We start from the raw sequence: 22,916 nt of genomic DNA, 5'->3' as shown, positions 1-22,916 counted from the left end.
GATCATTTATTGTGCAGACTTTACATTTGGAAAAAAAAATCAAACAAAACCAATCACAAAGACTAGAGAGTTTAGATCAGTTATTGCATGTAACAGTGCTATTAAGAACATATTTAAGTGGAGAAACACTCCTTTCTCGTCCCTCTTCTCTCATATTTTGCATGCTGGGGCCGATCATTTTCTCCGAGTGTTTTCGAGACATGCTTGTTTATGTGTGGTTTTTTTTTTTGAGGAGTGTTTTTTATTGGGATTGTTTGACATGAACCATGCATGCAACAGTTAGCGTGCTGAAAAGAGCCTCAACTTTACACTCAGAACCCTCTCGACGTGAGTGTGTGAACACAAAGGCTTTTCTTACATCACTGCGATCTAAAGCGTGTCAAAGGTGTTTCTGGCTTTAGTGAGCAACTATGTGATAACATCTTACACTTGAGTGAGTCACTGATTTTACACACCTGTCAAACTCTACACCAATTCTTAGTGATTAACTGGAGTGACTAACAACCAAACCAGACACTGATGCCCATAATTCAAACTAAAACTGAAACTAAAATTCAAACCATAAAAGAAAAAAAAAACTACTTTAAAAAAGTATAAAAAAGCTAGATTCCAAAGCAACATTTCTCATTTTACTTGATGTACTAAAATAACTAAAACTAGAAAAATTAAATAAGTAATTAAAACTATGTAGACACACACACACACACACACACACACATATATATATATATATATATATATATATATACAACTATTAAAAATGACAAATGCACACAAAAAATAGTAAAATAAAAAAGGCAAATATTAAAATAAAAACTGATCCAAAACATTAAAATAATAGATTTAAAACAAACTATAATAGTTAAAAAAACCTTTAACTATATAATGACCAGTGATGCACACTTCTCAATGTTTTTTGTCAAAAAAATAAAATAAAAAATAAAACTTTTTTTTTGGAAAAGCAGGCTGTCATATACATTGTCATTTGTGTTTTCAACATATTAAGTCTTATGAACAAGGATGAACATGCATATTTTAAAATAAAAAAAATGATTAGATATTCTAATATTTTATATATGATAAATATTTTAAAATACAAAACTTATTTAAAAATATATTTAATAAATGTATTATTTGCAAACAAGTTTACAGGCTCAGTTTTTCTCGAGACCTTTCCCTCTGGGGTGTTTTAGATCAATAAAACATTGGTCCCTGACATGGTTATGGCCTTCTGTCTTAAAGACAAAAGATGGAGGGCCTGAGACTGTGAACTGTGTGTCTCGTCTCACCTGAAACTCAGACAGAGCCGAGAAGAGCGCAGACGCGACCGGCTGCCTGCGAGCGTCAACGAGAACCGTCAAACCCAGGTCTCGCCTCTCCCTCCTGAAAACAAACACAAGACACTCAGTGGAAAGCCTGAGCTGTGTGACAGAACGAGCTGCTGTCTCGGAGCACAGTTTCCGTGGTGGTTCAGTAAAGCGTGTCAGAGATTCGGGCCGCTTCTCACCGCAGTCTGTGGCAGTAGAAGCAGAGCAGCTGGCTGATCTGGTTTGTGGTGAAACGCGCTTCTGTCCACACCTGGTTCCTGGTGCACACCTGCAGGACGGCTCTGCCACCGCGGTCCTGGTTACCTGCAGCAGGACGGTGAGATCATGACCCGATTAACCAAACCGAACAGCGTTCGCTAGAGCTGAGCGTGATTTTAATGATGCAATTGCGATTTAAAACATGATTTAAAAAGTTCCAGGTTTGCTGTGTTTATATGTAGTGCTGCACGATTTGACCAAAACTTTGATATGACTGTAAAATAAAGCAATAAGCCCCAAGAAGCCGTGGTTTACAGTGAATTTATGTTATCAGTATGGGCATCTGTCACTAAAAAACTCATACTGCAAGAACAGCTGAGGGGCGCTGTTAGGCACGATGTGAAGCAGAGAGACTAAAACCCTCTTAGCTGTTATAAATTCACTGTAAACCACGGCTTTTCGGGGGTATTATTGCTTTTATAAAATGATTATTCTATATACGTAGTAAGGTTTCACAGAATAAAACAGAGCAAATCAGGTGTAATGATATTAATAAAAACAGTATTCTTCCACCAAACAATGTAGTTCCTTGTGGTTCCAACAAAGTGGTTGCCGAGCAACACACAGAAGTAAACAAAGGTGTATGTTACTTTGTAGAATAATTTATAACAGCTTCGAACGTGGCTCAACCAATCAGAATCAAGGACTGGAACTATCCGTTTAATAATTATAATTATGCATTTATGCATTTAATAGATGCTTTTATCCAAAGTGACTTTCATATAGGAGATAATAATAATAGTTATATAATTTAATATAATATAAAAAAAATATTATAAATGATTATTATAATTACTATATAAAAACACTTTACAATAATATGACCGTAAAATTATAATTATATTTTACATTTATGCATTTAGCAGATGCTTTAATCCCAAGTGACTTAAAAAGAGGAGATAATAAAAAGATGAATAATTATACATATTATAATAATATTATCTTTATTAATTCTACTACTACTACTACTATGAATAATTATTGTTAATAACAATAATAATTATGTAATTTAATATAATATGATAATAATTCTTGTTATTAATGATTATTAGAATTACTACATAAAACATTATGGGGAAAAACGAATAATAATAATAAAAATAATAATAATATTTTTGGTAGTTATGAATATTATTATTATAATAATAATAATAATTTTATATGTATTTTGTTATAACTTTGATTTTATTAATATTAATTATTTTAATTTAATAGTTTAATATAATTACATTATCATTAATTATTATTAATTAATAATGATTATTTAAAAAATAACTAAAATAATATTGTTATTGTATTATTTCACAGTAAAATAAAATATTTAGTATTTAATAAAAATAATAGTGTATAATAGTATTATTTTTATTTTTTTTTTTTTATAATAATATTAATATAATATAATTTATTTTAATATAATATAATTTCTTTGTTTTCAAATGAACCTAATTTCTTCTTAATTTGTTCATTTTGATTTTTCATCAAGCTGCCTGAGACACTATGAGCTGCAAGCGTGTAAAATAACACAGTGCCTCACTTCACTCTGAAAAATGCTGCATATAAACATATTTAATAAAATCATAGCACTTGCCCAATAATTGGTTTTATTCCAGTGAATCATGCAGCCTTAGTCTCTGGTTTGCAATGAACTTTAAAAAACTGAATTTGTTTATTTTTATTTTAATAAGTAATATTATATGCAGATGAATTCTAAGTGTCTGTTTCTTTGTTCTTGTTGGTTTTCGAGCAGGTCTCGTACCAGGAAGCGTCAGAGCCCCGGAGGTCAGGAGCTCCTGGTTGATGTGTGAAGACAGCGCTGGAGGACAGACAGCAGGGGGCGCCGTGGACGGGCCAGGAGACACCGCTGCTCTGCTGGGGGGCTTGGGAGGAACAATCTCATCAGCGCTGTTACTGTTCCTCCTGGGGCTCGAGTGCAGAGCGTCATCAGAGAGACCTGGACACACAAACACAGATCTGAGCATCAGATCTCATGATCACAGAGACTTCATGATGACGATATACTGCACGTTTTAGTCTCCTAAAGATTGTGTCAGACTCTTCTTCCTTGCCTTGTGTCTCGCATGAGAGCGTTTAGAGATACTTCAGCAGTAAAAACAGAAGAAGAGCTGGTCAGTTTGATTCATTTATGTGAATCATTTCAAATGCATTCATTCAAAACTGTGATTTAAAGTGGCAGTAAGTAACTTAATTTATTTGGCAGATGCATTAAGAACGTAAAATGCAAATGATTGCATATTTACAGGATTTGATATGTTAAAAAAAAAAAAAACTCTCTGATTTAAATGGCAGAGATGCAAACAATCAGTTCATTTGACTGTAAAATCAAACACACGTTTCATAACCTGAACTGAACTACACTATACTGTTCAAAGGGTTTGGGTCAGTAATTCGTTTTATATTTTTAAAGAAAGTAATACTTTTATTAATTTAGGATGAATTAAATTGATCAAAAGTGACATTTATAATGTTTTGAAATGATTTTGATTTCACATAAATGCTTTTCTTTTGAACTTTTTATTCATCTGTGAATCGTGAAAGATAAAATGCATCACCGTTTCCACAAAAATATGAAGCATCACAACTGTTTTCAACATTTAGAATAATCAGAAATGTTTCTTGAGCGGCAAATCAGCATATTAGAATGATTTCTGAAGATCATGTGACACTGAAGACTGGAGTAATGATGCTGAAATTTCAGCTGCACATCACAGAAATAAATTACAGTTTAACAGATATTCACATAGAAAACAGATATTTTAGATAATAATAATATTTCATATTTTTACTGTATTTTTAATCAAATAAATGAGTGAGCAGAAGAGACTTCTTTCAAAAACACTTACTGACTCCAAACCTTGCAACAGTAGTGTATTTGGGTGCATATACTAAAAACAGACTGTCTGGAGGGAAGCAAGATCGGGTTCAGGTGTGACAAAAACTAGTCAGTGTTGAGTCACAATGGAGACCAGGTGTGTAAGGCACACACACATACACACACACACACACACACACACAGCTGAGTTTCTGGGCCCTCTGGCTCTGGTTTGAGGAATGCTGCGGCTGACATTCCCAGCTGAAGCAGATGTTTGTGTAATTTCTCCTGAATCCAAACCCTCAGGCTGTTTCTTCCAAACCCAGCAACCCAAACAAAACAACACAACTGACACACAAGACTGCGGCTGAAGAAACAAACATTACATTTAACTACCTTCCTTCAAGAATTAAATTGTCCAAATAACACATTTAAAATGGGCCAAATATTTTTCAGTGTAACTAAACTCCATTAACACACTGTGCTTGAACTGTTATAACATTTTAACATTTTATGGCACTGAGGAAGAACATTTGAATATCAGCCAATAAAAGAAAGATCACACAAATAATACATTTAAAATAAATTAATTAAATACATTTAAAATAATATAGAATCAAATTAAAAATAAAATCAGTTCATTCATGAATTGATTCACTTAAACATAAAATAAAATAAAATAAAATAAAATAAAATAAAATAAAATAAAATAAAATAAAATAAAATAAAATGCTGCAAACATCTTCTGAATGAATGATTCTCAGTTAAGGAGCCATTGTTAAACTTTAACAGATATAATTATACTTACTGCAATAAAGAAAGATCACACAAATAATACATTTAAAATAAATTAATTAATTAATTAAATACATTTAAAATAAAATAGAATTAAATTAAATTAAAAATAAAATAAAATCAGTTCATTTGCATGAATCACCTGAATAAATTGATTCAATGAAAAATTTAATAAAAAGAAAAGAAAATAATAAAATAAAATAAAATAAAATAAAATAAAATAAAATTAAATAAAATTAAATAAAATTAAATAAAATTAAATAAAATTAAATAAAATTAAACTAAATCTTCTGAATGAATGATTCTTAGTTAAGGTGCCATCGTTAAACTTTAACAGATATAATTATACTTACTGCAATAAAGAAAGATCACACAGATAATACATTAATTAATAAAATACATTTAAAATAAAATAGAATTAAATTAAAAATACAATAAAATCAGTTAATTTGCATGAATCACCTGAATAAATTGATTCGATGAAAAATTTAATAAAATAAAATAAAATAAAATAAAATATATATTAAATTAAATTAAATTGAATGAATGATTCTCAGTTAGGGTACCTTCGTTAAACTTTAACAGATATAAATATACTTAATGCAATAAAGAAAGATCACACGAATAATACATTTAAAATAAATTAATTAATTAATGAAATACATTTGAAATAAAATAGAATTGAAAAAAAAATCAGTTCATTTGCATGAATCACCTGAATAAATTCATTCAGTGAAAAATAAAATAAAATAAAACAATAAAATAAATAAATAAATTAAATTTAAAATAAATTAGAATTAAATTGAATTAAAAATAAGATCAGTTAATTTGCATCTGTTATCTGTTCTTGTCTAATTATCTGTTCTTTCCCCGACCCTTTAAAACTCCTATATATTGAGAAAAATAAGTCTGTCCTTATCCTGAAAGTATGTTGAACTTGAGTTCATATGAATATCTTTCATCTGATTGGATAAGACTAGTGACATATTGTGTACAGATATTTGTGTAATTTTAGCATATATGAGCACATTCACAAATAAACAATATCCTGTCATGTTTTAGTTTGTTTTTCCTGCACTATTGTCTTTTTCATGACTTCATTTCCTGTGTGAATCTGAGATCTGCTCCTGTTTGTGATGCACTTCCTCATCGAGCAGAGGAAGTAACAACAATACTCAACAATACTCATAACAACACAGACAAACACAGCACCACCAGTAAACAAACAAACTAATAAAACAGTGTAGTTTTCTGAATTAACTAATCTCAGTTAGGGTGGATTTGTTAAACTTTAATTTAATTGTACTTACTGCGAATAATATTAATAATAATAATATTGAATAATTCATAAACATGCAGATTTTAACTAAACACTCTATAAAAGTATAATTCTTGTTAACTTATATGATTTATTTGAATGAACTGATTCACTAGTACAAATTAGAATTTCCAGTTCTATTAAAAAAGTTGCAGAAAGACTTTTTTGAATCAGTTGATTTGCATGAATCATTTAAATGAACTGATTCACTTGAATGAGAATGGATTTTCAATGCTACAAAAATATTGCGAACTACATTTTTTAAATCAGTTCATGTACACGAATCATCTGAATGAATTGATTCACTTGAATGATTCAGAAATTCCAATGCTATAAAATGTTGCAAATTGACTTTTTTGAATCAGTTCATTTACATGATTCATCTGAATGAACTGATTCACTAGGTTCATGTACAAATGATTATTTAGAGTTGTATTAGAATTTTTGTTTATATAATTTTTTTGTTAAATTAATTTTTGTGATTAATTTGTTTGAATTGATCATCTGAATGAACTGATTCACTAGAACAAATCAGAATTTCCAATGCTACATATGAGTTTCTTATCAGCTTGCGGGGTTGTAAAGCTGTACACAACTACTACTTGGAAAACATAGGTTATTACTGGGAAACATAAAGCAAGTTAATAGTGTCACTGCTTTTAGTTAGTCACTAACCAACACTTTTCAAAAAAGCAGCCCGACAATATTTGGTTGACTTTGCATACGTCTCTGAGAGCGAGAGCGAGCTCTGGGGTATCATGGGAACCAGTTCAAATCACAAGGGACCTAATGCATTCACAAAGGCCAAGCAAAACCACATCAGCCGTAATCTGATCCAGCCTCAAAGTCATTGTTTTGTGAGCAAAGTCTGACTGACCCCTGCTTCGCTCAGGCTTTGTAACAGGACAGATATTACGTGGAGATGGGCTTTACTCTCTAAGCCTCTCTTCAGCATCCTCACCGGCCCAACGGGACACAATGGTCTCCATTATGAGGGAGTCAAACCATTTGGATGGGAGCTGAACAGCGCTGGGAGTCGAGCAGGTAAGCTGCGCAGAGATCCTCCCTCAGGTGGGTCATCGGATCCGCTGTGGCTTCCTGCCCAAACTCAATGGCTCTGATTTTCATGTGTGGGAAATAAAGCCAGAGAACAGAGGGACTCTGCAGAATCCCAGATGGGAATTTACCTAAACCACTCTGTGTGTGTGTGTGTGTGTGTGTGTGTGTGTGTGTGTGTGTGTGTGTGTATCAAATAGAGAACGAAAGTAAAATGAGAGCCATAGAGAATGAATTCACCAAACACCATGTCCTAACCAGGCTTGCTGTGACAGGACACAAAAATACTGTGCAAAGTAGTTAGAGATCATTATATCATTCAAGCAGATTATTCAGATGATAATTAGCCATTTAGAGATTGGTCAATTAAAATAATAATAATAATAAAAAAAAAATTATAATTATTATTTAAACAAAATAATTTAATAATCAAATAAAGCAATATTTATCTAAAATATTATTATTATTATTATTATTATTATTATTACATAATTTAATATTATTATATTTTATGTACAGCTATATAATACATAATTTTGGCCCAATTAAATTTTATTGTGAGTGAGTGTGTGAAAATAAAGTGACTGACAAAAAGTATAATGTCACTTAGCACAGCTAGATCAACTAACTGGATTAATATGAAAAGATGGGTTTGCTCATAAATGTATCTGGTCTTGCACTGTTAGGACATGGTGTTAGTGATACAACTCTTTCACGTGATAAAGTAACCCAAAATCTTAAGAATGCCGGACAGTTTGGAATTTCCTGCGGATAGACCCCAAACACACCCCTGGCCTGAAGTGCAAGACGGAGGGCAAAACGTTCTCTTTCAAGCTCTCAATAGCAGGAAGAGCTAAATAAAACAGCGCAGTCTCCCTGGCAACACATTCAGTGCAGTATCGTGCCTTTGGGGTACAGCAAACACTTCTGAAAGACAACCACCCTCTATAAGAGGGCAGGGCCGCTGAAGCATTCCAAAACACACACTCTATTAGCCCTCACATGCAGCTGGTCGCAAGCCATAAAATCATGCCAGATGTATGAAAAGTTGTCTCTGAAAATCTAAGCTCGTTGATGGTGCCGGAGTTTGCTACAAGTGATAATTACCCACTGGACCACAACTGTCTGGAACCAGACCTGGCTCTTAAAGGGACATTTCACCCAAAAATTAAAATTAACCCCATGATATACTCACCCTCAAGCCTTCCTAGATGTATATTGTATTCTTGAAGAATGTCATATACACCTAGGATGGCTTGAGGGTGAGTAAATCATGGGATACTTTTCATTTTAGGGTGAACTGTCCCTTTAAGGCCTCGGCCGACATGTTTTGATAAAGGAAGCTGTTCTGCTCTTGTTCTTGGTGGGAAAGAATCCCAAACAAGATGCTCTGCCGCATTCTTAAACCTGTTCTTGGAGGGCCACTGTCCTGCAGAGTTTGGCTCCAACCCTTTGGACAAAAGCATCTGCCAAATAGATAATCAGGGGTTTCCACACCTGAACCAACTAATCAAGGTCTTCAGACTCACTAGAAACTTCCACACAAGTGTGTTGGATCTGTTTGGAGCTAAACTCTGCAGGATGTTGGCCCTCCAGGAGCAGGATTGGACACCCTGATGTACAGTATGGTGACATTTATATTGATTAACTTGGCTATTATCCAAAGTGACTTATATTGAAGGTATGTATCTCAACAACCCAGCAAAACTGATAAGAACTCATATGTAGCATTGGAAATTCTTATTTGTTCTAGTGAATAAGTTGTGTAAATGAACTGATTCAAAAAAGCCTATTTGCGATATTTTCAAGCATTGGAAATTCTGAATCATTCCAGTTAATCAATTGATTCAGATGATTTGTGTAAATGAACTGATAAAAAAAAGTTTGTTTGCAACATTATAGCATTGGAAAGTCATATTCATTCCAGTGAATCAATTCATTCAAATGATTCAGGCAAATCAACTGATTCAATTATATTGAAGGTATGCATTTCAACAGTTCTTTGCGGGGAAAAAAATCCCAAACAAGGCCACTGTCCCACAGGTGCAGGTTTGGACACCCCTGATGTACAATATGGTGACATTTACATTTCTGCACTTGGCAGATGCTTTTATCCAAAGTAACATTTTGAAGGTGTGCATTTCATCAGTTCATCCATTCCTTGGGAATCTAACCCATGATCTTAGTGTTACTAGTACCATGATTTGATAAAGGAAGCTTGTTCTGGTCTAGTTCTTGGTGGGAAAGAATCCCAAACAAGGTGCTCTGCCATGTTTTTTATGTACAGCAAGGGTGTCCAAACTTGTTCCTAGAGGGCCACCGTCTTGCAGAAATTAGCTCCAACCCTAATTGAACACACCTGAACCAACTAATCAAGGTCTTCAGACTCATTAGAAACTTCCACACAAGTGTGTTGGATCTGTTTGGAGCTTAACTCCAGCTGCAGGATCGGACACCCCTGATGTACAATATGGTGACATTTACATGTATGCATTTGGCAGATGCTTTTATCTAAAGTGACTTACATTATTTTGAAGGTATGCATTTCATCAGTTCATGCATTCCCTGGGAGTTGAACCCATGATCTTTGTGTCACTATTGCCATGATTTGATAATGGAAGCTTGTTCTGGTCTAGTTCTTGGTGGCAAAGAATCCCAAACAAGATGCTCTGTCACGTTCTTTATGTACAGCAAGGGTGCCCAAACTTGTTCCTAGAGGGCCACTGTCTTGCAAGGTCTTCAGACTCATTAGAAACTTCCACACAAGTGTGTTGGATCTGTCTGGAGCTAAACTCCAGCAGCGGGATTGGACACCCCTGAGACTTACATTACATTCAAGGTATGCATTTGATCAGTACATGCATTCCCTGGGAAATCCAACCCATGACCTTGGCACTGGAATAGCAAACTTCAAAAGAGTTGACAAACGTTTTTACCTGAGTTCTCTTTGTTGCTCCGTTTCTCGATGCCAGGAAAGGCCGCCTCTAAATCCAATTTTCCAAAACGGAATGCATAACCATTCATAAGTTTCTTGGGAAGGCCGCTACCGGATCCACCGGAAGACGACCGAGCCCGGTGGCCTTTAACCTGCAAGGCCTTGTTGGTACGTTCGAGAGATTTGGAGCGTCTCTCACCCAGACTGAACTCGGCGCTCTTGGATGTATGGACAGCGGGAGAACCATTGGGAGATTCATCTCCTCCCAGCAATCCACGAGTAGAGGTTCTCCGAAGGATCGGATCCTTTGTGACAGAGCCGTGACGCGCTCCTGGCTCAGACTCCGTCCCTTCCTCCAGAATTGATTCTGAGCTGGAGCCAATGTTCATGGGGTTCTGCAGTGCCTCCATGTAGGACTTGCGGAAAAGCCGGCGCGACTCGAAGGCCGCAGAGTCTCTGGGATGCCTCTTGCGAAGGCCAGGATTGCTAAGGTCTGTGCTGAACGAGAGGATTTTGTGGCCGATTCCACCTCGAATGCATCCCTGATCTGGGCTGCCCAAGGTGGGCGTCTGGGGAAGTGAATTGGGACTCTTTTGCAAGGGCGAATCCTCCGAGTGCAGGGAGCTGATGCCCATATCTGTGAGGCTCCGGCTGAGGACTGGCTCCGACACGGTGGACTCAGCACCCAAGGAGTCCCGGGAACTAATCGTTCCTGTGGATCCGTGCGTGCTGCAGGTGCTGAGCTGACCCAGCAGGGTCCCGCCGCCACTCCGTGCCTGCATGATTGCGTCAGCAGTGCTGGTCACGAACAAAGGATTGACCACGTTCTTCCAGGGCGTTCGGTAAACCACGGCGCCGGTACTGAGGAGGCAGTTCTGGAGAGGGTGCAGGTTGCGCTCACGCATTACATTCTGCAGGAAGTCAGGCGTGAACACGCTGCTGTACATGCTCTCGGGCACAGGGATCTCTGCTATGGCTTGCCCGCTCCCTGACAGGCATTTTATGACCAGTTTGGCAGCTTTGTGTCCTAAGGGAACCACCTGCAGGTAGAAATCTCCCTGCCGTAGACGTACTTTATGCAGGGGTGCGAGTTGCAGAACCACCTTCTCATGCAAACACAGCGGCCATCCCTCGTGGTACAGCAACAGGCCTTTAAATCGCAGCTGTGGAAAATTAAAAGGATGAATTCATCAGATAAAAAGGCCACTTTTCATACAGGAAGTAGATTCCAAGATACAAAAATACAATGATTTAAAACATTATGCAATTGTAAAATATATATTTTAAAGTGAAATGTGTAATTTTTTGAGTCAGCCAACAAAATTGCAAAAATTATTCCTATTCTAAAACCTAAAAGCCAGCATATTGGCACAGTTACATAAAGGTTCCCAATTATGGTGTCAGCAATTTACCGTTCATTTCTCATTTTTATTTTAACTTGATGTACAAAAAAAAAAACCTTAAATAAAAATGCATTTAAAAAAATATATATATGCATATTTAAAATAAACAGAATTACTAAAAAATTACAAAAACAAAATTACTAAAACTTTGACCAAAAATTGAAAGAAAATGAAAATTATAAAAATGTAAATTATTCAAATTATATATATTTATATATAAACTGTAATAGTACTTCAATGAAATTAAAGTAACACTGATTTGAAAAGCAAATAAAATCAGCAAATAAAATTAGAAAACTATAATTTACGTAATAAAAACAGTGACCATAAGGATTAAAATAAAGAAATATTATGTAAAATTCCATGCAGGGACTCCATTCCATGTATTTATTTATTTTGTGGTGAACAAACAGACCAGTTTACCACAATAAATCAGACTGCACAATACTTTTGGAGAGAGATTTCTGCACATCCTTAACAGTGTAAAAAAGGCATTTTATCATGGTACATCAAAAAAGAGGTTCACTATTTAGCTACTGAAATGCTACTGAAAGAACAGTTAATTTAGTAGCATTGTTAGTGACTCCCCGACGCTGCTGTATAATGATACTGATGATGCAGCAGGAACGTACGTTTCAGCACGCTGTGACTCCCTCAAAGATCATGCCTGAGTTAAATGAGGCTGCTGAGAGACCTCCTCTATATCGAATAATAATGGCAGCACTGAATACAGGAGCGTAAGGTTTCAGCTATGTGCTCACACAGCGCTAACCTGCAGAAATACAAAGCCTTCCTGAGCAGGTCTTTCATTTGAGCCTGATCCTCTTTGCCAAGTTCACTGAGCTCACAACACGCTCTGTTTGGGCTGTTTATCACAGCAATACTGAACCCTCTTTCAGCCTGAAGTATTCCTCCTCCCTCTCATGTTCCCACTCTTGCAAGATTTCTCTCTGGGAGAATTTAAATGGCTTGAACATGCTTAGCTGCAGCGCTATGGATGTCAACAACAATATCTGAAGAAGAGACAAAATAATAAAACATTCAGCAAACCTGCGTGAACCGCATTAACAGGCCACCAATACATAATATCGAGTTTAAAGATTGCATGATGAATTACTATGCTGTTCCCAAAAAAAAAATAAAAAAAAATAAATAAATAAACAAACAACTACATTTAAATTGTTTTTATTTAACAAGCATGGACATTATGCATAAAGTAAATACATATATAAACAAACAAATAAATATTTATTTATTTGGATATGCATGTAAATGTACTATATATAATGCACATAAATCATTTGTTTATTTCCATGCTTGTCAAATAATACTTTTTTATTATATTATATATTATATTATATTTATGATTTATTTTAGACATGCATATAAATTTACTATGCATAATGCAAATAAATTAAAACTATTTTTATTTGCATTCATATACTAAAATAAATAAATATTAGCTTGCACTATGCTACACAATGTCTAAAACTTTGTATCACGAGCACTTCTTGTTTTATTTGCCTCCATCATGGATTGCTTGTTGTATTCCTCATTTATAAGTTGCTTTGTTAAAAGCGTCTGCTAAATGAATAAATGTAAATAAATAAATATAAATAAATTAAATACTTCTAAAGCATGTTTTAATCTTAGTTAATGCTTAAACATTTACTAATATATTAATATATTTTTTCAAAAGTATTGTAGAATAATTATATTATATATAATATATATTTTATTATAAATAATAATATATTTGCTAAATTAAAAATAATGTGATCTATTAGTAGATACTGACCACTGTTTTTATTGACTTTTTATTGAAATGCTTCAGTGAAAATGCATCTGCTGAAGCTGACAGTACTCACACAGGCCTCTTGTTTTATTATCTGCAGGATTCTCTTGGCAGGCAGTAGGAAGTCAATGAAGCAGCGCAGGCCGTCTCCGCGGTACTGTCTCTCCACAACGCTGAAGAGCTGCCACAGGACGGTGGCCGCCGACGCGCTGAACGGAGGATACAGAGCCGATAACACGCTCTGAATGCAGCGGTCCAATGACTCCGAGTCCTGCAACAGATCATACGATCAGAGTCATTCTCGGCTTTTACCACAAACATTTACTGTACTGTACATTGTTTGAGTTTTGTTATAATATTGACAATATTTGAAAGCTCAAACTCTGTTTCATATCAAAAGCAATAAAGCTTATTGCAATTATCGGATAGAAGTTACGCTACAAATAATGTTTAGTGAATAGATAGATAGATAGATAGATAGATAGATAGATAGATAGATAGATAGATAAAAAAATTAATTAAAATAAATTGATAGAAATTAAAATTAAATTAAATTAAATTAAATTAAATTAAATTAAATTAAATGATTTCAACCATTTCAGGAATATTAAATGTCAACTGAATTACCAGCCCGTTAATATGTGGAATGTAAAGATTGCATGATGAACAATCCAATAAAAAAAATAAAAATAAATAAAATTAAATAAATAAAATAAAATAAAATAAAATAAAATAAAATAAAATAAAATAAAATAAAATAAAATTAAATTAAATTAAATTAAATTAAATTAAATTAAATTAAATTAAATTAAATTAAATTAAATTAAAAGGCAATGATTTCAGCCCTACAAAACTATTGCGGTCAATACCTAAAATTAATTTTCAATTGCTTAAATTTTGTTTAATTTAACGTAGGACACATGAAGCATCACTTTGCGTCTTCATAGACCGAATCAAACACCAATGATTACAGTGTGTACAGTGCCATAGAGTAAACGATGGCAGCATGTTGTTTTTGGTTTGGTTAGTGAGATGGTTTGATGGTCACAAGTTCAATCCCACAGTTCCCAGTTACAAACACAAACAGCAGGATGTCAGGAAGTCGCGGGACACTGATGAGACAGGAAACACCTGTCAATGTAGCGTCACCGACTGGACAATAACAGGCGGGATGGAAAATCCTGTCCCTAGTGCAGAACTACATCATATCTGTGGAGCAGAGGACTTTCCAACCGGATATGTATCACACTATCCTAAACTAACACAACCATGACCTGGGATGCTCGGCTTCAGGTTAAAGGGACAGTTCACCCAAAATGAAAATGTGCTGTTAATTTACTCACCATCATCCCATCCAAAATGTAGAAGGCTTTTTTCTTCAGTAGAACAGTGAAGAAGATTTTTAACTGAAGCTATGCTCCTTAGTGATTCATAAAATGCAAGTCAATGGCTACTGGCACTTTAAGAGTCAGAAAAAGCACATCAGGCAACACAGAATGAATCCCTGTGACTCCTGACGATACATTGAGGTCTAATGAAGTGAAACGATCTGTCGGTCCAAGAAACTGAACATTATTTACTGCATTATCACCTGTAATCCAGAGCCTCAGGCAAACAGGAGAATACAATTCTTTTCTGTGAACTGGTTCGTTTACTAGTTCATGTACGTAATCACACAATGACATAACATATACGCAATTATATTATTAAAGCACCCAATAATGATGTGAAATGTGGATGTTTTATGTGTCTAAAGCATATGAAGTGAATAAACCAGTCTTCACCAGCTCACCGTGACTGTTGGAGGAACTGGAGCACTGAATGATTCATTCATCACAGGATCAGATACGCCAGTATTTCGACTCATTTCCAGTCTGAGTGACTGTCAGGCGTCTGAAAGTGAGTTCTGATGGAGGAACTTGTAGATCTGTGCTGCTCGAGCCCTGAATTGTTTCATACGCTTCAGTCCGATTTGGTGAACTGGTTCAACTCACTAAAAAGAATCAGTTCAAAGAAATGATTCGTTTGTGAACCGAACATCACTCCGGACCGTTTGCCTAAGGCTCTGGATTACAGGTGATAATGTAGTAAATAATGTTCAGTTTCTTGCACAGACTGAACGTTTCACTTCATAAGACCTCAATATATCATCAGGATTCACTGGGGTTAAATCTGTGTTGCTTGATATGCTTTTTTTGAGTCTTAAAGTGTCGGTAGCCATTGACTTGCACTTTATGAATCACCAAAAACCACAGTTTCAACTAAAAACTTCTTTACTGTTCTACTGAAGAAAAAAGTCATCTACATCTTGAATGGCCTGAGGGAGAGTCAATTAACAGGAAATTTTAATGTTTGTGTGAACTATCCCTTTAAATTGGCAGGGGAGTGGTGAAAATGGAAATGAACTTGTTTGAGTTGAGTTGCAGACGGGGAAAAGCCCAGGAAAAATCCCCAGCAAAGCTCTGACTTTAACCCTCCCTGTTTGTTCTGCTCTGTTGGCCTTGTATTACACAATGTCTATGTGCCATCCACATGCGGTCACTCCTCCACAGGGCAGCCATTGTTTCGTTCCCCTGCAGAAAGTCTTTATTGGTGCTCTAGGAAACTCAATCACTCAGGAATAATCACAGCGCTCAAACTGCAGGGAAGAGCAGAACCGCCGTTTGGAGGAAAGGCTTACAATGGGAGGAAAGGCAACAAAATTTCTAACATAGTTAAACAGTACTTTTTTAGGTTACTGTGGCAGGCTGCAAAAAAGTCACGTGACGTGTAGTTAAGTATGGTGTCCCATATTTGGAATTTGTGCTCTGCATTTATCCCACCATTCTCCCCCCACCTACAATCCCTGCTGGTACTGAGACTCAAACCCTACAACATTTGGGTTATGGCCATAAAAATAGCCACAAAATAGCAGCTTGGCTTGGGCAGGATTACGGACCGGTCCAGTGGGATGAGAGTCTCCTTCCCTTCCTTCCCTCGCATCCTGAAGGGGTGGAGCTAAGACACGAGGAAAGGAAGCTAAGAGGAAGCTAAGATGCACAAATGAGAATTGAGATATATATAATATGTTCACATATATTCAGTACATATTCAAATGTATATAGAATATAAACATTATCAAGACACCCCTACTAAATAATCTTTTATTCTGACTTCCTGTTATAGGGTTAATAGATTAAAGAATGTGGTTTGATGCCCCTCGTGGGGTCTGAAGACCGGCCCGTGCTTGAAGATCTTTTGAACAACATGTTTCAAGACATTTTTTTATGATGAATTTTTTGTTTTTTGTTATGTACTAGATGTTTTATTGGACGGCCTGCATATCAGCCTCTGTGCACCCAACCAAAACACTACTTTTAAAGCTTGAGAAGACTAAACATACAGCTGGAAGACAGCACTGGATGGAGGTCTTCAAGAAGGCTGGAGATAAGTGTGGCTTTGAAGATGAAAGATTAAATAAGACTGGGCAGAAGAGAGCTTCAGATGCATTTCCATAACCTTGAAGAAGTTATTTCACCTGACTGAAGCGCGTAAAAGAGCTTTTAATAGCAGCCAAAACACAAGTGTGGCTCAGAGGAGATGTGTGTGGGATCTGTCCTCTTTGATGGTGTTTATGGTGATGGTGGAGGTGCTGGATCAGACCCAGACCCGCAATTATATCTAAATGACGTTGGGTCCAGGTGCCTCGCTGCTGCTCTGCTCTCCATTAATACAGACGAACATCTGCTTCAAATCCGCACGAACTGCACAGAGTCAAACATCTCCATTCCTTCTCACACTCATAACCTGAACTGCATCATTCGCACCAAAATCATGAGGAAAGGTTTACAGACCAAACTGGGAAAAAATTAAAAATACTTACATTTAAGGAGAGACCAACATTAAGAAACCATCTGACAGCCACTCAGAACACCATAGCAACACCCTAGCAACCATCCAGAGCAGGATAGCAACCACCTAGCAACACCCTAGCAACTATCTAGAACACCACAGCAACCCAGCAACTAAATAACCCAGAAACCCCAAAATAAAAAAGTTTGGAATATTTTTTTTTTTATTATTGTTGTCTCACAAAGCTGCATTTATTTGATCAAAAGTACAGTAAAAACAGTAATGTGAAATATTATTAGAATTTAAAATAGCCGTATTCTATGTGAGTATCTGTTAAACTGTAATTTATTTCTGTGATCAAAGCTGTATTTTCAGCATCATTACTCCAGTCTTCAGTGTCACATGATCTTCAGAAATCATTCTAATATGCTTAAATATTGTTTGCAGTATTAATTGCATTAATTCTTTAATACTTTTTTTATATATATAAATATAAAACTGATATTCAGTATGGAAATAAGCATGGCTTTTTAAGGTTTCATTGACTTCTATGACATTTACAGGCATTGAAACCACAATTTTAAACTTTTCCAAGAGCGTGGGAACTCTGAACAGACCACTAAAGATGCAGTTTTAACAAACTGTTGCCATCACTGATGCTCTAATAAACCCGGGCTCCACTCAAACACCTTTTACTGCAGTGCAAACATACAGTGATTTACCAAACGAAGCTGCTCTAAACGACCCTGACAGTCTGACGGGAAGGGCATCTGTTGGACTGTCTTTCTCCGGTGTGTTTTGTGGGTCAGGAAGACAAAGGCCTCGCGCACCAGCTCTCCAGCGGAGCATGAAGCTTGAAGCTGTGGGAGTGAAACAGGAGCGAGAGGCTCTGCTGATGGAGCGCAGGTTACTGAGAGCTGCCTCATACATGCAGGTGACAAAGCAGCTTCGACGCCTCTCTTAAGCATCTGGTGACAAATGCATGATTGTGGAGAGGGAAAAACACAATGGGTCTGACGACTCGGATACGTGATGCTGAACTGAACTGGCTATTTAAAAAACATCTGTGAAGACATCAGAAAGCTTCCTGAACTGTTTACAGACTTGCTGTGTTTTTCTAAAAAATAAGTGAATATATATTTGCGTTTTTCCATTTAGCAGGTTTGTTATTTAAAAATAATTTGTTATGTATTTGCGTTTTTCGATTTAGGAGGTTTTATTTAAGTGGTTTTTATTATTATAATTTTTTTTTTTTTTTTTTTTTTTTTTTTATTTTTTTTTTTTTTTTTTGTTTTTAATTTAATTGTATGTTTATTGAATATATTTATTATTTTTTTTATTTAATAATATATATATAATAATATAATTGAATAAAATATATGAATACATATTCATATATATATATCATTATATAAATATATATATATATTTTGTAATATATATGAATCCTGAAATGCATATATGGGCCCCAAACATGTTTTGTATAGATATATTAATTGACAGTTTATATTTATTTAAAATATATCCTGATAATGCATGTATATGGGCCAAATATGTCAGGTATATTTTCATATATATAATATTATTTATATATTTGAAAATAATTAATATAAATTTTACCATTATTTTGATTGCATTGTAAAATGTCATAATATACTGTATACATATATATATGAACTCATAATTATATTCATAATAATATATGTGTATAGTCTTTATCACATATTATATAATACAGTCTTTCAGAATAATATTCAATATTATGATAACAATTAAAAGCATCTATTATTATATTACATAATTCAGTATTAAAAAAATTTAACAAATATTTTTAATATTTTTTTACATTTTTAATCATTTATTTTTTATGCTATTTAATATATAAATTATATAATAATAAATCATAATAATAATTAATATTATTATTCACCATTTTTATACCTCATGCAATAATTGTGTCGGTGTGTTAAGCTTAAAATTATTAATTGCAATTATTTCCATATCATCAGACAAATAATGGTGACGTCCTTCGCTAAATCCCTCCGTCTGAAAGCGTCCAGTGACGCCGCACCTGATGTCGAACAGGTTGACGTCTACAGATGGAATGTCCATTGACTCACTGAGGACAAAAGCCACACGCAGCTGCTCTCAAACAGGTTCTGTAGTGAATCTCTGAGCGATGACACAACAACACAAACACACAGAGCAAACCCAGAGCTCATACAGATACCACGAGCAAACGATCGGTGATTACGAGACGAGTTAAAGTGCTGTGATTGAGGGATCAATTCAAGACGCCGCTCCCATGATGTCTGGATTACAGCACAAAAGACTAAACCGAGTCCTAATGCCACTCATTACCAAACAGGTCGAGTTAAACTGTGTTAACACTGTGCTTACAGTATGGATCAGTGTATCTCTAAACAGCCATTTGAATTAGCACAGAATACCTGAAAAGTCCAGTCAAGACAACAGAGTTTGTTTCAAAGCAGCTTCGCAGTATTAAATGGGAAAATAACAGAATCAATCACGCAAACTTTCTGCTGTAAACCAGCTCTACAGAATTATTCATCTCAGTTCAGTTCAGCGTGGATTCAACTCAGTTCAAAACCATGTCAATTATGAACAAATTTGATTCAGCTTTAAAGCAGAAGGTTATTCATCTCAGTTCAGTTCAGCGTGGATTCAACTCAGTTTGATAGTGTGTGTGTTTTGTAATTTATGATATTATTGTATTTAAGTGTCTTTATAAAAAATAAAAAGTCATGTAAATATGATTATGATGATGCATTTTAATCATTTGCAAGTCACTTTGGATAAAGGCATCTACTAAATGAATTAATGTAAATATACCACACTACAGTCACAGTATTTTTTTTGTAAGTGATTTTATTTTAGTATCATTTAAGATATATATATAACATTTTCTGCTATGTTAATTTTAGTTAAAGTTTTAGTCATTTTGTTGTGTTTTTGTCATTTTTTAAAAAAGTTTTTATTAATTTTTATTTCAGTTTTAGTTTCAGTTTTTTTATTTAACTAAATGCAAATGAGAAACGATGCCTCTTGAGAGCAAGTTTTTAAATATTTGAACATTTATTTTATTTAAAGTAACAAAAAATGTTTTTATTCATGGTTTCAGTTCTCTATAATTACCCCGCTGACAGGACCTTCTCAATCCCAGTGGTGAGTGCTTTCTTCATTTAAAGTTCGATGCGATTCATAAGCGATGTCGAAAGCAACCCGCTTACCTTTATACTCAGGTAATTATCACAGCTCCGCGACTTCACTCTGGAGTGCATAGTGCTCCACGTCCGCATTCAGCGCTCAAGAAAGTAGATAAACCATAAATATGCAAATAAATAAATAGGTTAAGTTGATTAATCCAGTATTAGTCCGTTTGGGGTCCTCTGCGCCCATGACTGGGTCAGCCGGTGTGTCTCTGCTCTAGTGGGAAGTTTGAGAGAGAGAGAGAGAGAGAGAGAGCGAGCAGCGCTTGGCTTCGGCCCTCCTCCCAGCGTGGCTCCTGCGGCCTCTCCCTGCTGGATAATGCATACTGATGCAATTTCCTTTAGCACTGAGAAAACACACCATCTGAGCTGCACACAGGCACAACAACACCCCCGTCCACAAGTGCCCTGCAGGGGAACAAACCTTTACTACCCCCTACTCTCTCGAGCGGCCGGAGCCTCCCCCCTCTTTGTCCTGACAAAACAAATGCACTAGGGTTTCAGCTTATGCTGTCGCTTTTGTCAAAGAAGGAGGGAGAAAAGAAAAAAGAAGACATCAGCATGCCATCGGCGGCCCGGGTCACTCGACTACAATAGTGCTGCGCTCAATCTCGCTAATCCAAAAACTAGAGCTGACACACACTAGCCGACGATTAAACGGTGCAAAACAAGCAAACAACACTTAATGCATTGTTTTAATGCATCTATTCATTGTTACACATTTAGAACGTGTGATGCATTAAAACACATGCAACAAGGAAACTTCAAATGCATTTTAAATTCCGTTGCAATTATTTATGAAAAGATGCAATGCATTATAACGTGCATTATGAATTTCTTTTATTATGCACTACACATAAAGTCTTCGGGTGTCACTGGATTTAAATCCCCAAATAAAAATCTCGATTCACACGTCTTGACAGCCTTGTGATTAAATGGAGAGCAAACAGAGGCTCTGAAGTATAAACTCACAACTGCAAGTTAGAAAGTCAGAATGGCGAGATCGAAAACTAGCAATTCTGAGAAATAAAGTCAGAATTGCCAGATATAAACTCAAAAATGAGTAAATTGTGAGATTTCACAAACTCACAATTCTGAGAAAAACGTTTATTGAAAGCAATTGCGAGTTATAAAGTGAGAATTGTGAGTTTATATCTTTATAACACGCAATTGTGACTTTCTGTCACGCAATTCTGACCTCCTTTCTCTCAATCCTGAGTTTATATCTCACAATTCAGAGAAAAAAAGTAAGAATTCTGAGATAAACTGTTACCTTTTTTTTTGGCAGTGGCAGAAACAAGCTTTCATGAAATGGAGATACTTAAGTCTTAAATAGTTCTCATAAGAATTTAAATATTAACAAGTAAATCCATTTTCTATCTCGTCTGATTCTACTTGACAGCACTGAGATTAAATGGAAAGCACTCTTAAATCTTAAATGTTTGTTTTATGAAAAAGAAGTCTCACAGTGCGTCTCCTCCAGAGTTTCAGAAAAGATCTCAAACTGTTCAAAGATAAAGATCTCAGGATGAACTCAAACAGTAAAAATCCCTAAACCAGAGCTGACATGAATCTTCTAATAAGTCAACAAACTGACTTACACTAACTTAAAAAAAGCAAACAAACTCAGCGATTAAGTCAGCAGAACTTCAGATTTGGATTTTTACATACACATGCACGTTAGATGCACTTAACTTGAAACACTGAGCAAGACTGGAAAGAGTTTATGTAAATGCTGAGGATCTGCACGCTTGTCTGCGTGTGGCACACCTGCGGCGAGCGCGTGGAGAGCATGAACATGTCCACACACTGCCGTGGAATGTGTAACTCCAAACATGTCAGAGTCGTCCATTATTACCCTAAAGATCCGCCAGACCTCAACCAGGTCACGCTTACACAAGAGAATCACATTAAACGTCTGGATGTGCACACAGCAGCCAGTGTGCTGAGGCTAATCATGTTAGAAGAGCTGGATTCGTGACACACAGCATTAGTCACATGACAACACTGAGTCTGAGATTAGCAAGGGTTTAAGTCAAATTCAGATGATATCATAATACAGTGTATGTTTTGTAAATATTTGCCACATTTCATCATCTAAACGACCTTATGACCTGTTCAATTTATAATAATTTTT

At 35.3% G+C, this 22,916-nt stretch overlaps 1 protein-coding gene across 1 annotated transcript in view; it reads right to left on the bottom strand.

Moving 5' to 3' along the window:
• Positions 1-21,791, bottom strand: part of zgc:158766 (uncharacterized protein LOC100009641 homolog) — a 113,151-nt gene extending 91,360 nt beyond the window's left edge. Inside the window, 6 exon segments of the mRNA XM_042773280.1 lie at positions 1,290-1,383; positions 1,508-1,631; positions 3,343-3,537; positions 10,522-11,683; positions 13,792-13,989; positions 20,801-21,791. Coding sequence (XP_042629214.1) covers positions 1,290-1,383; positions 1,508-1,631; positions 3,343-3,537; positions 10,522-11,683; positions 13,792-13,989; positions 20,801-20,869 — 1,842 coding nt within the window. The 5' untranslated portion in view covers positions 20,870-21,791.
• Between the last annotated feature and the right edge of the window lie 1,125 nt (positions 21,792-22,916).

Source organism: Cyprinus carpio, chromosome A16 (assembly GCF_018340385.1).
Source record: "Cyprinus carpio isolate SPL01 chromosome A16, ASM1834038v1, whole genome shotgun sequence".
NCBI classification, from domain to species: Eukaryota; Metazoa; Chordata; class Actinopteri; order Cypriniformes; family Cyprinidae; genus Cyprinus; species Cyprinus carpio.
This window is presented reverse-complemented; position numbering and strand designations above follow the sequence as displayed.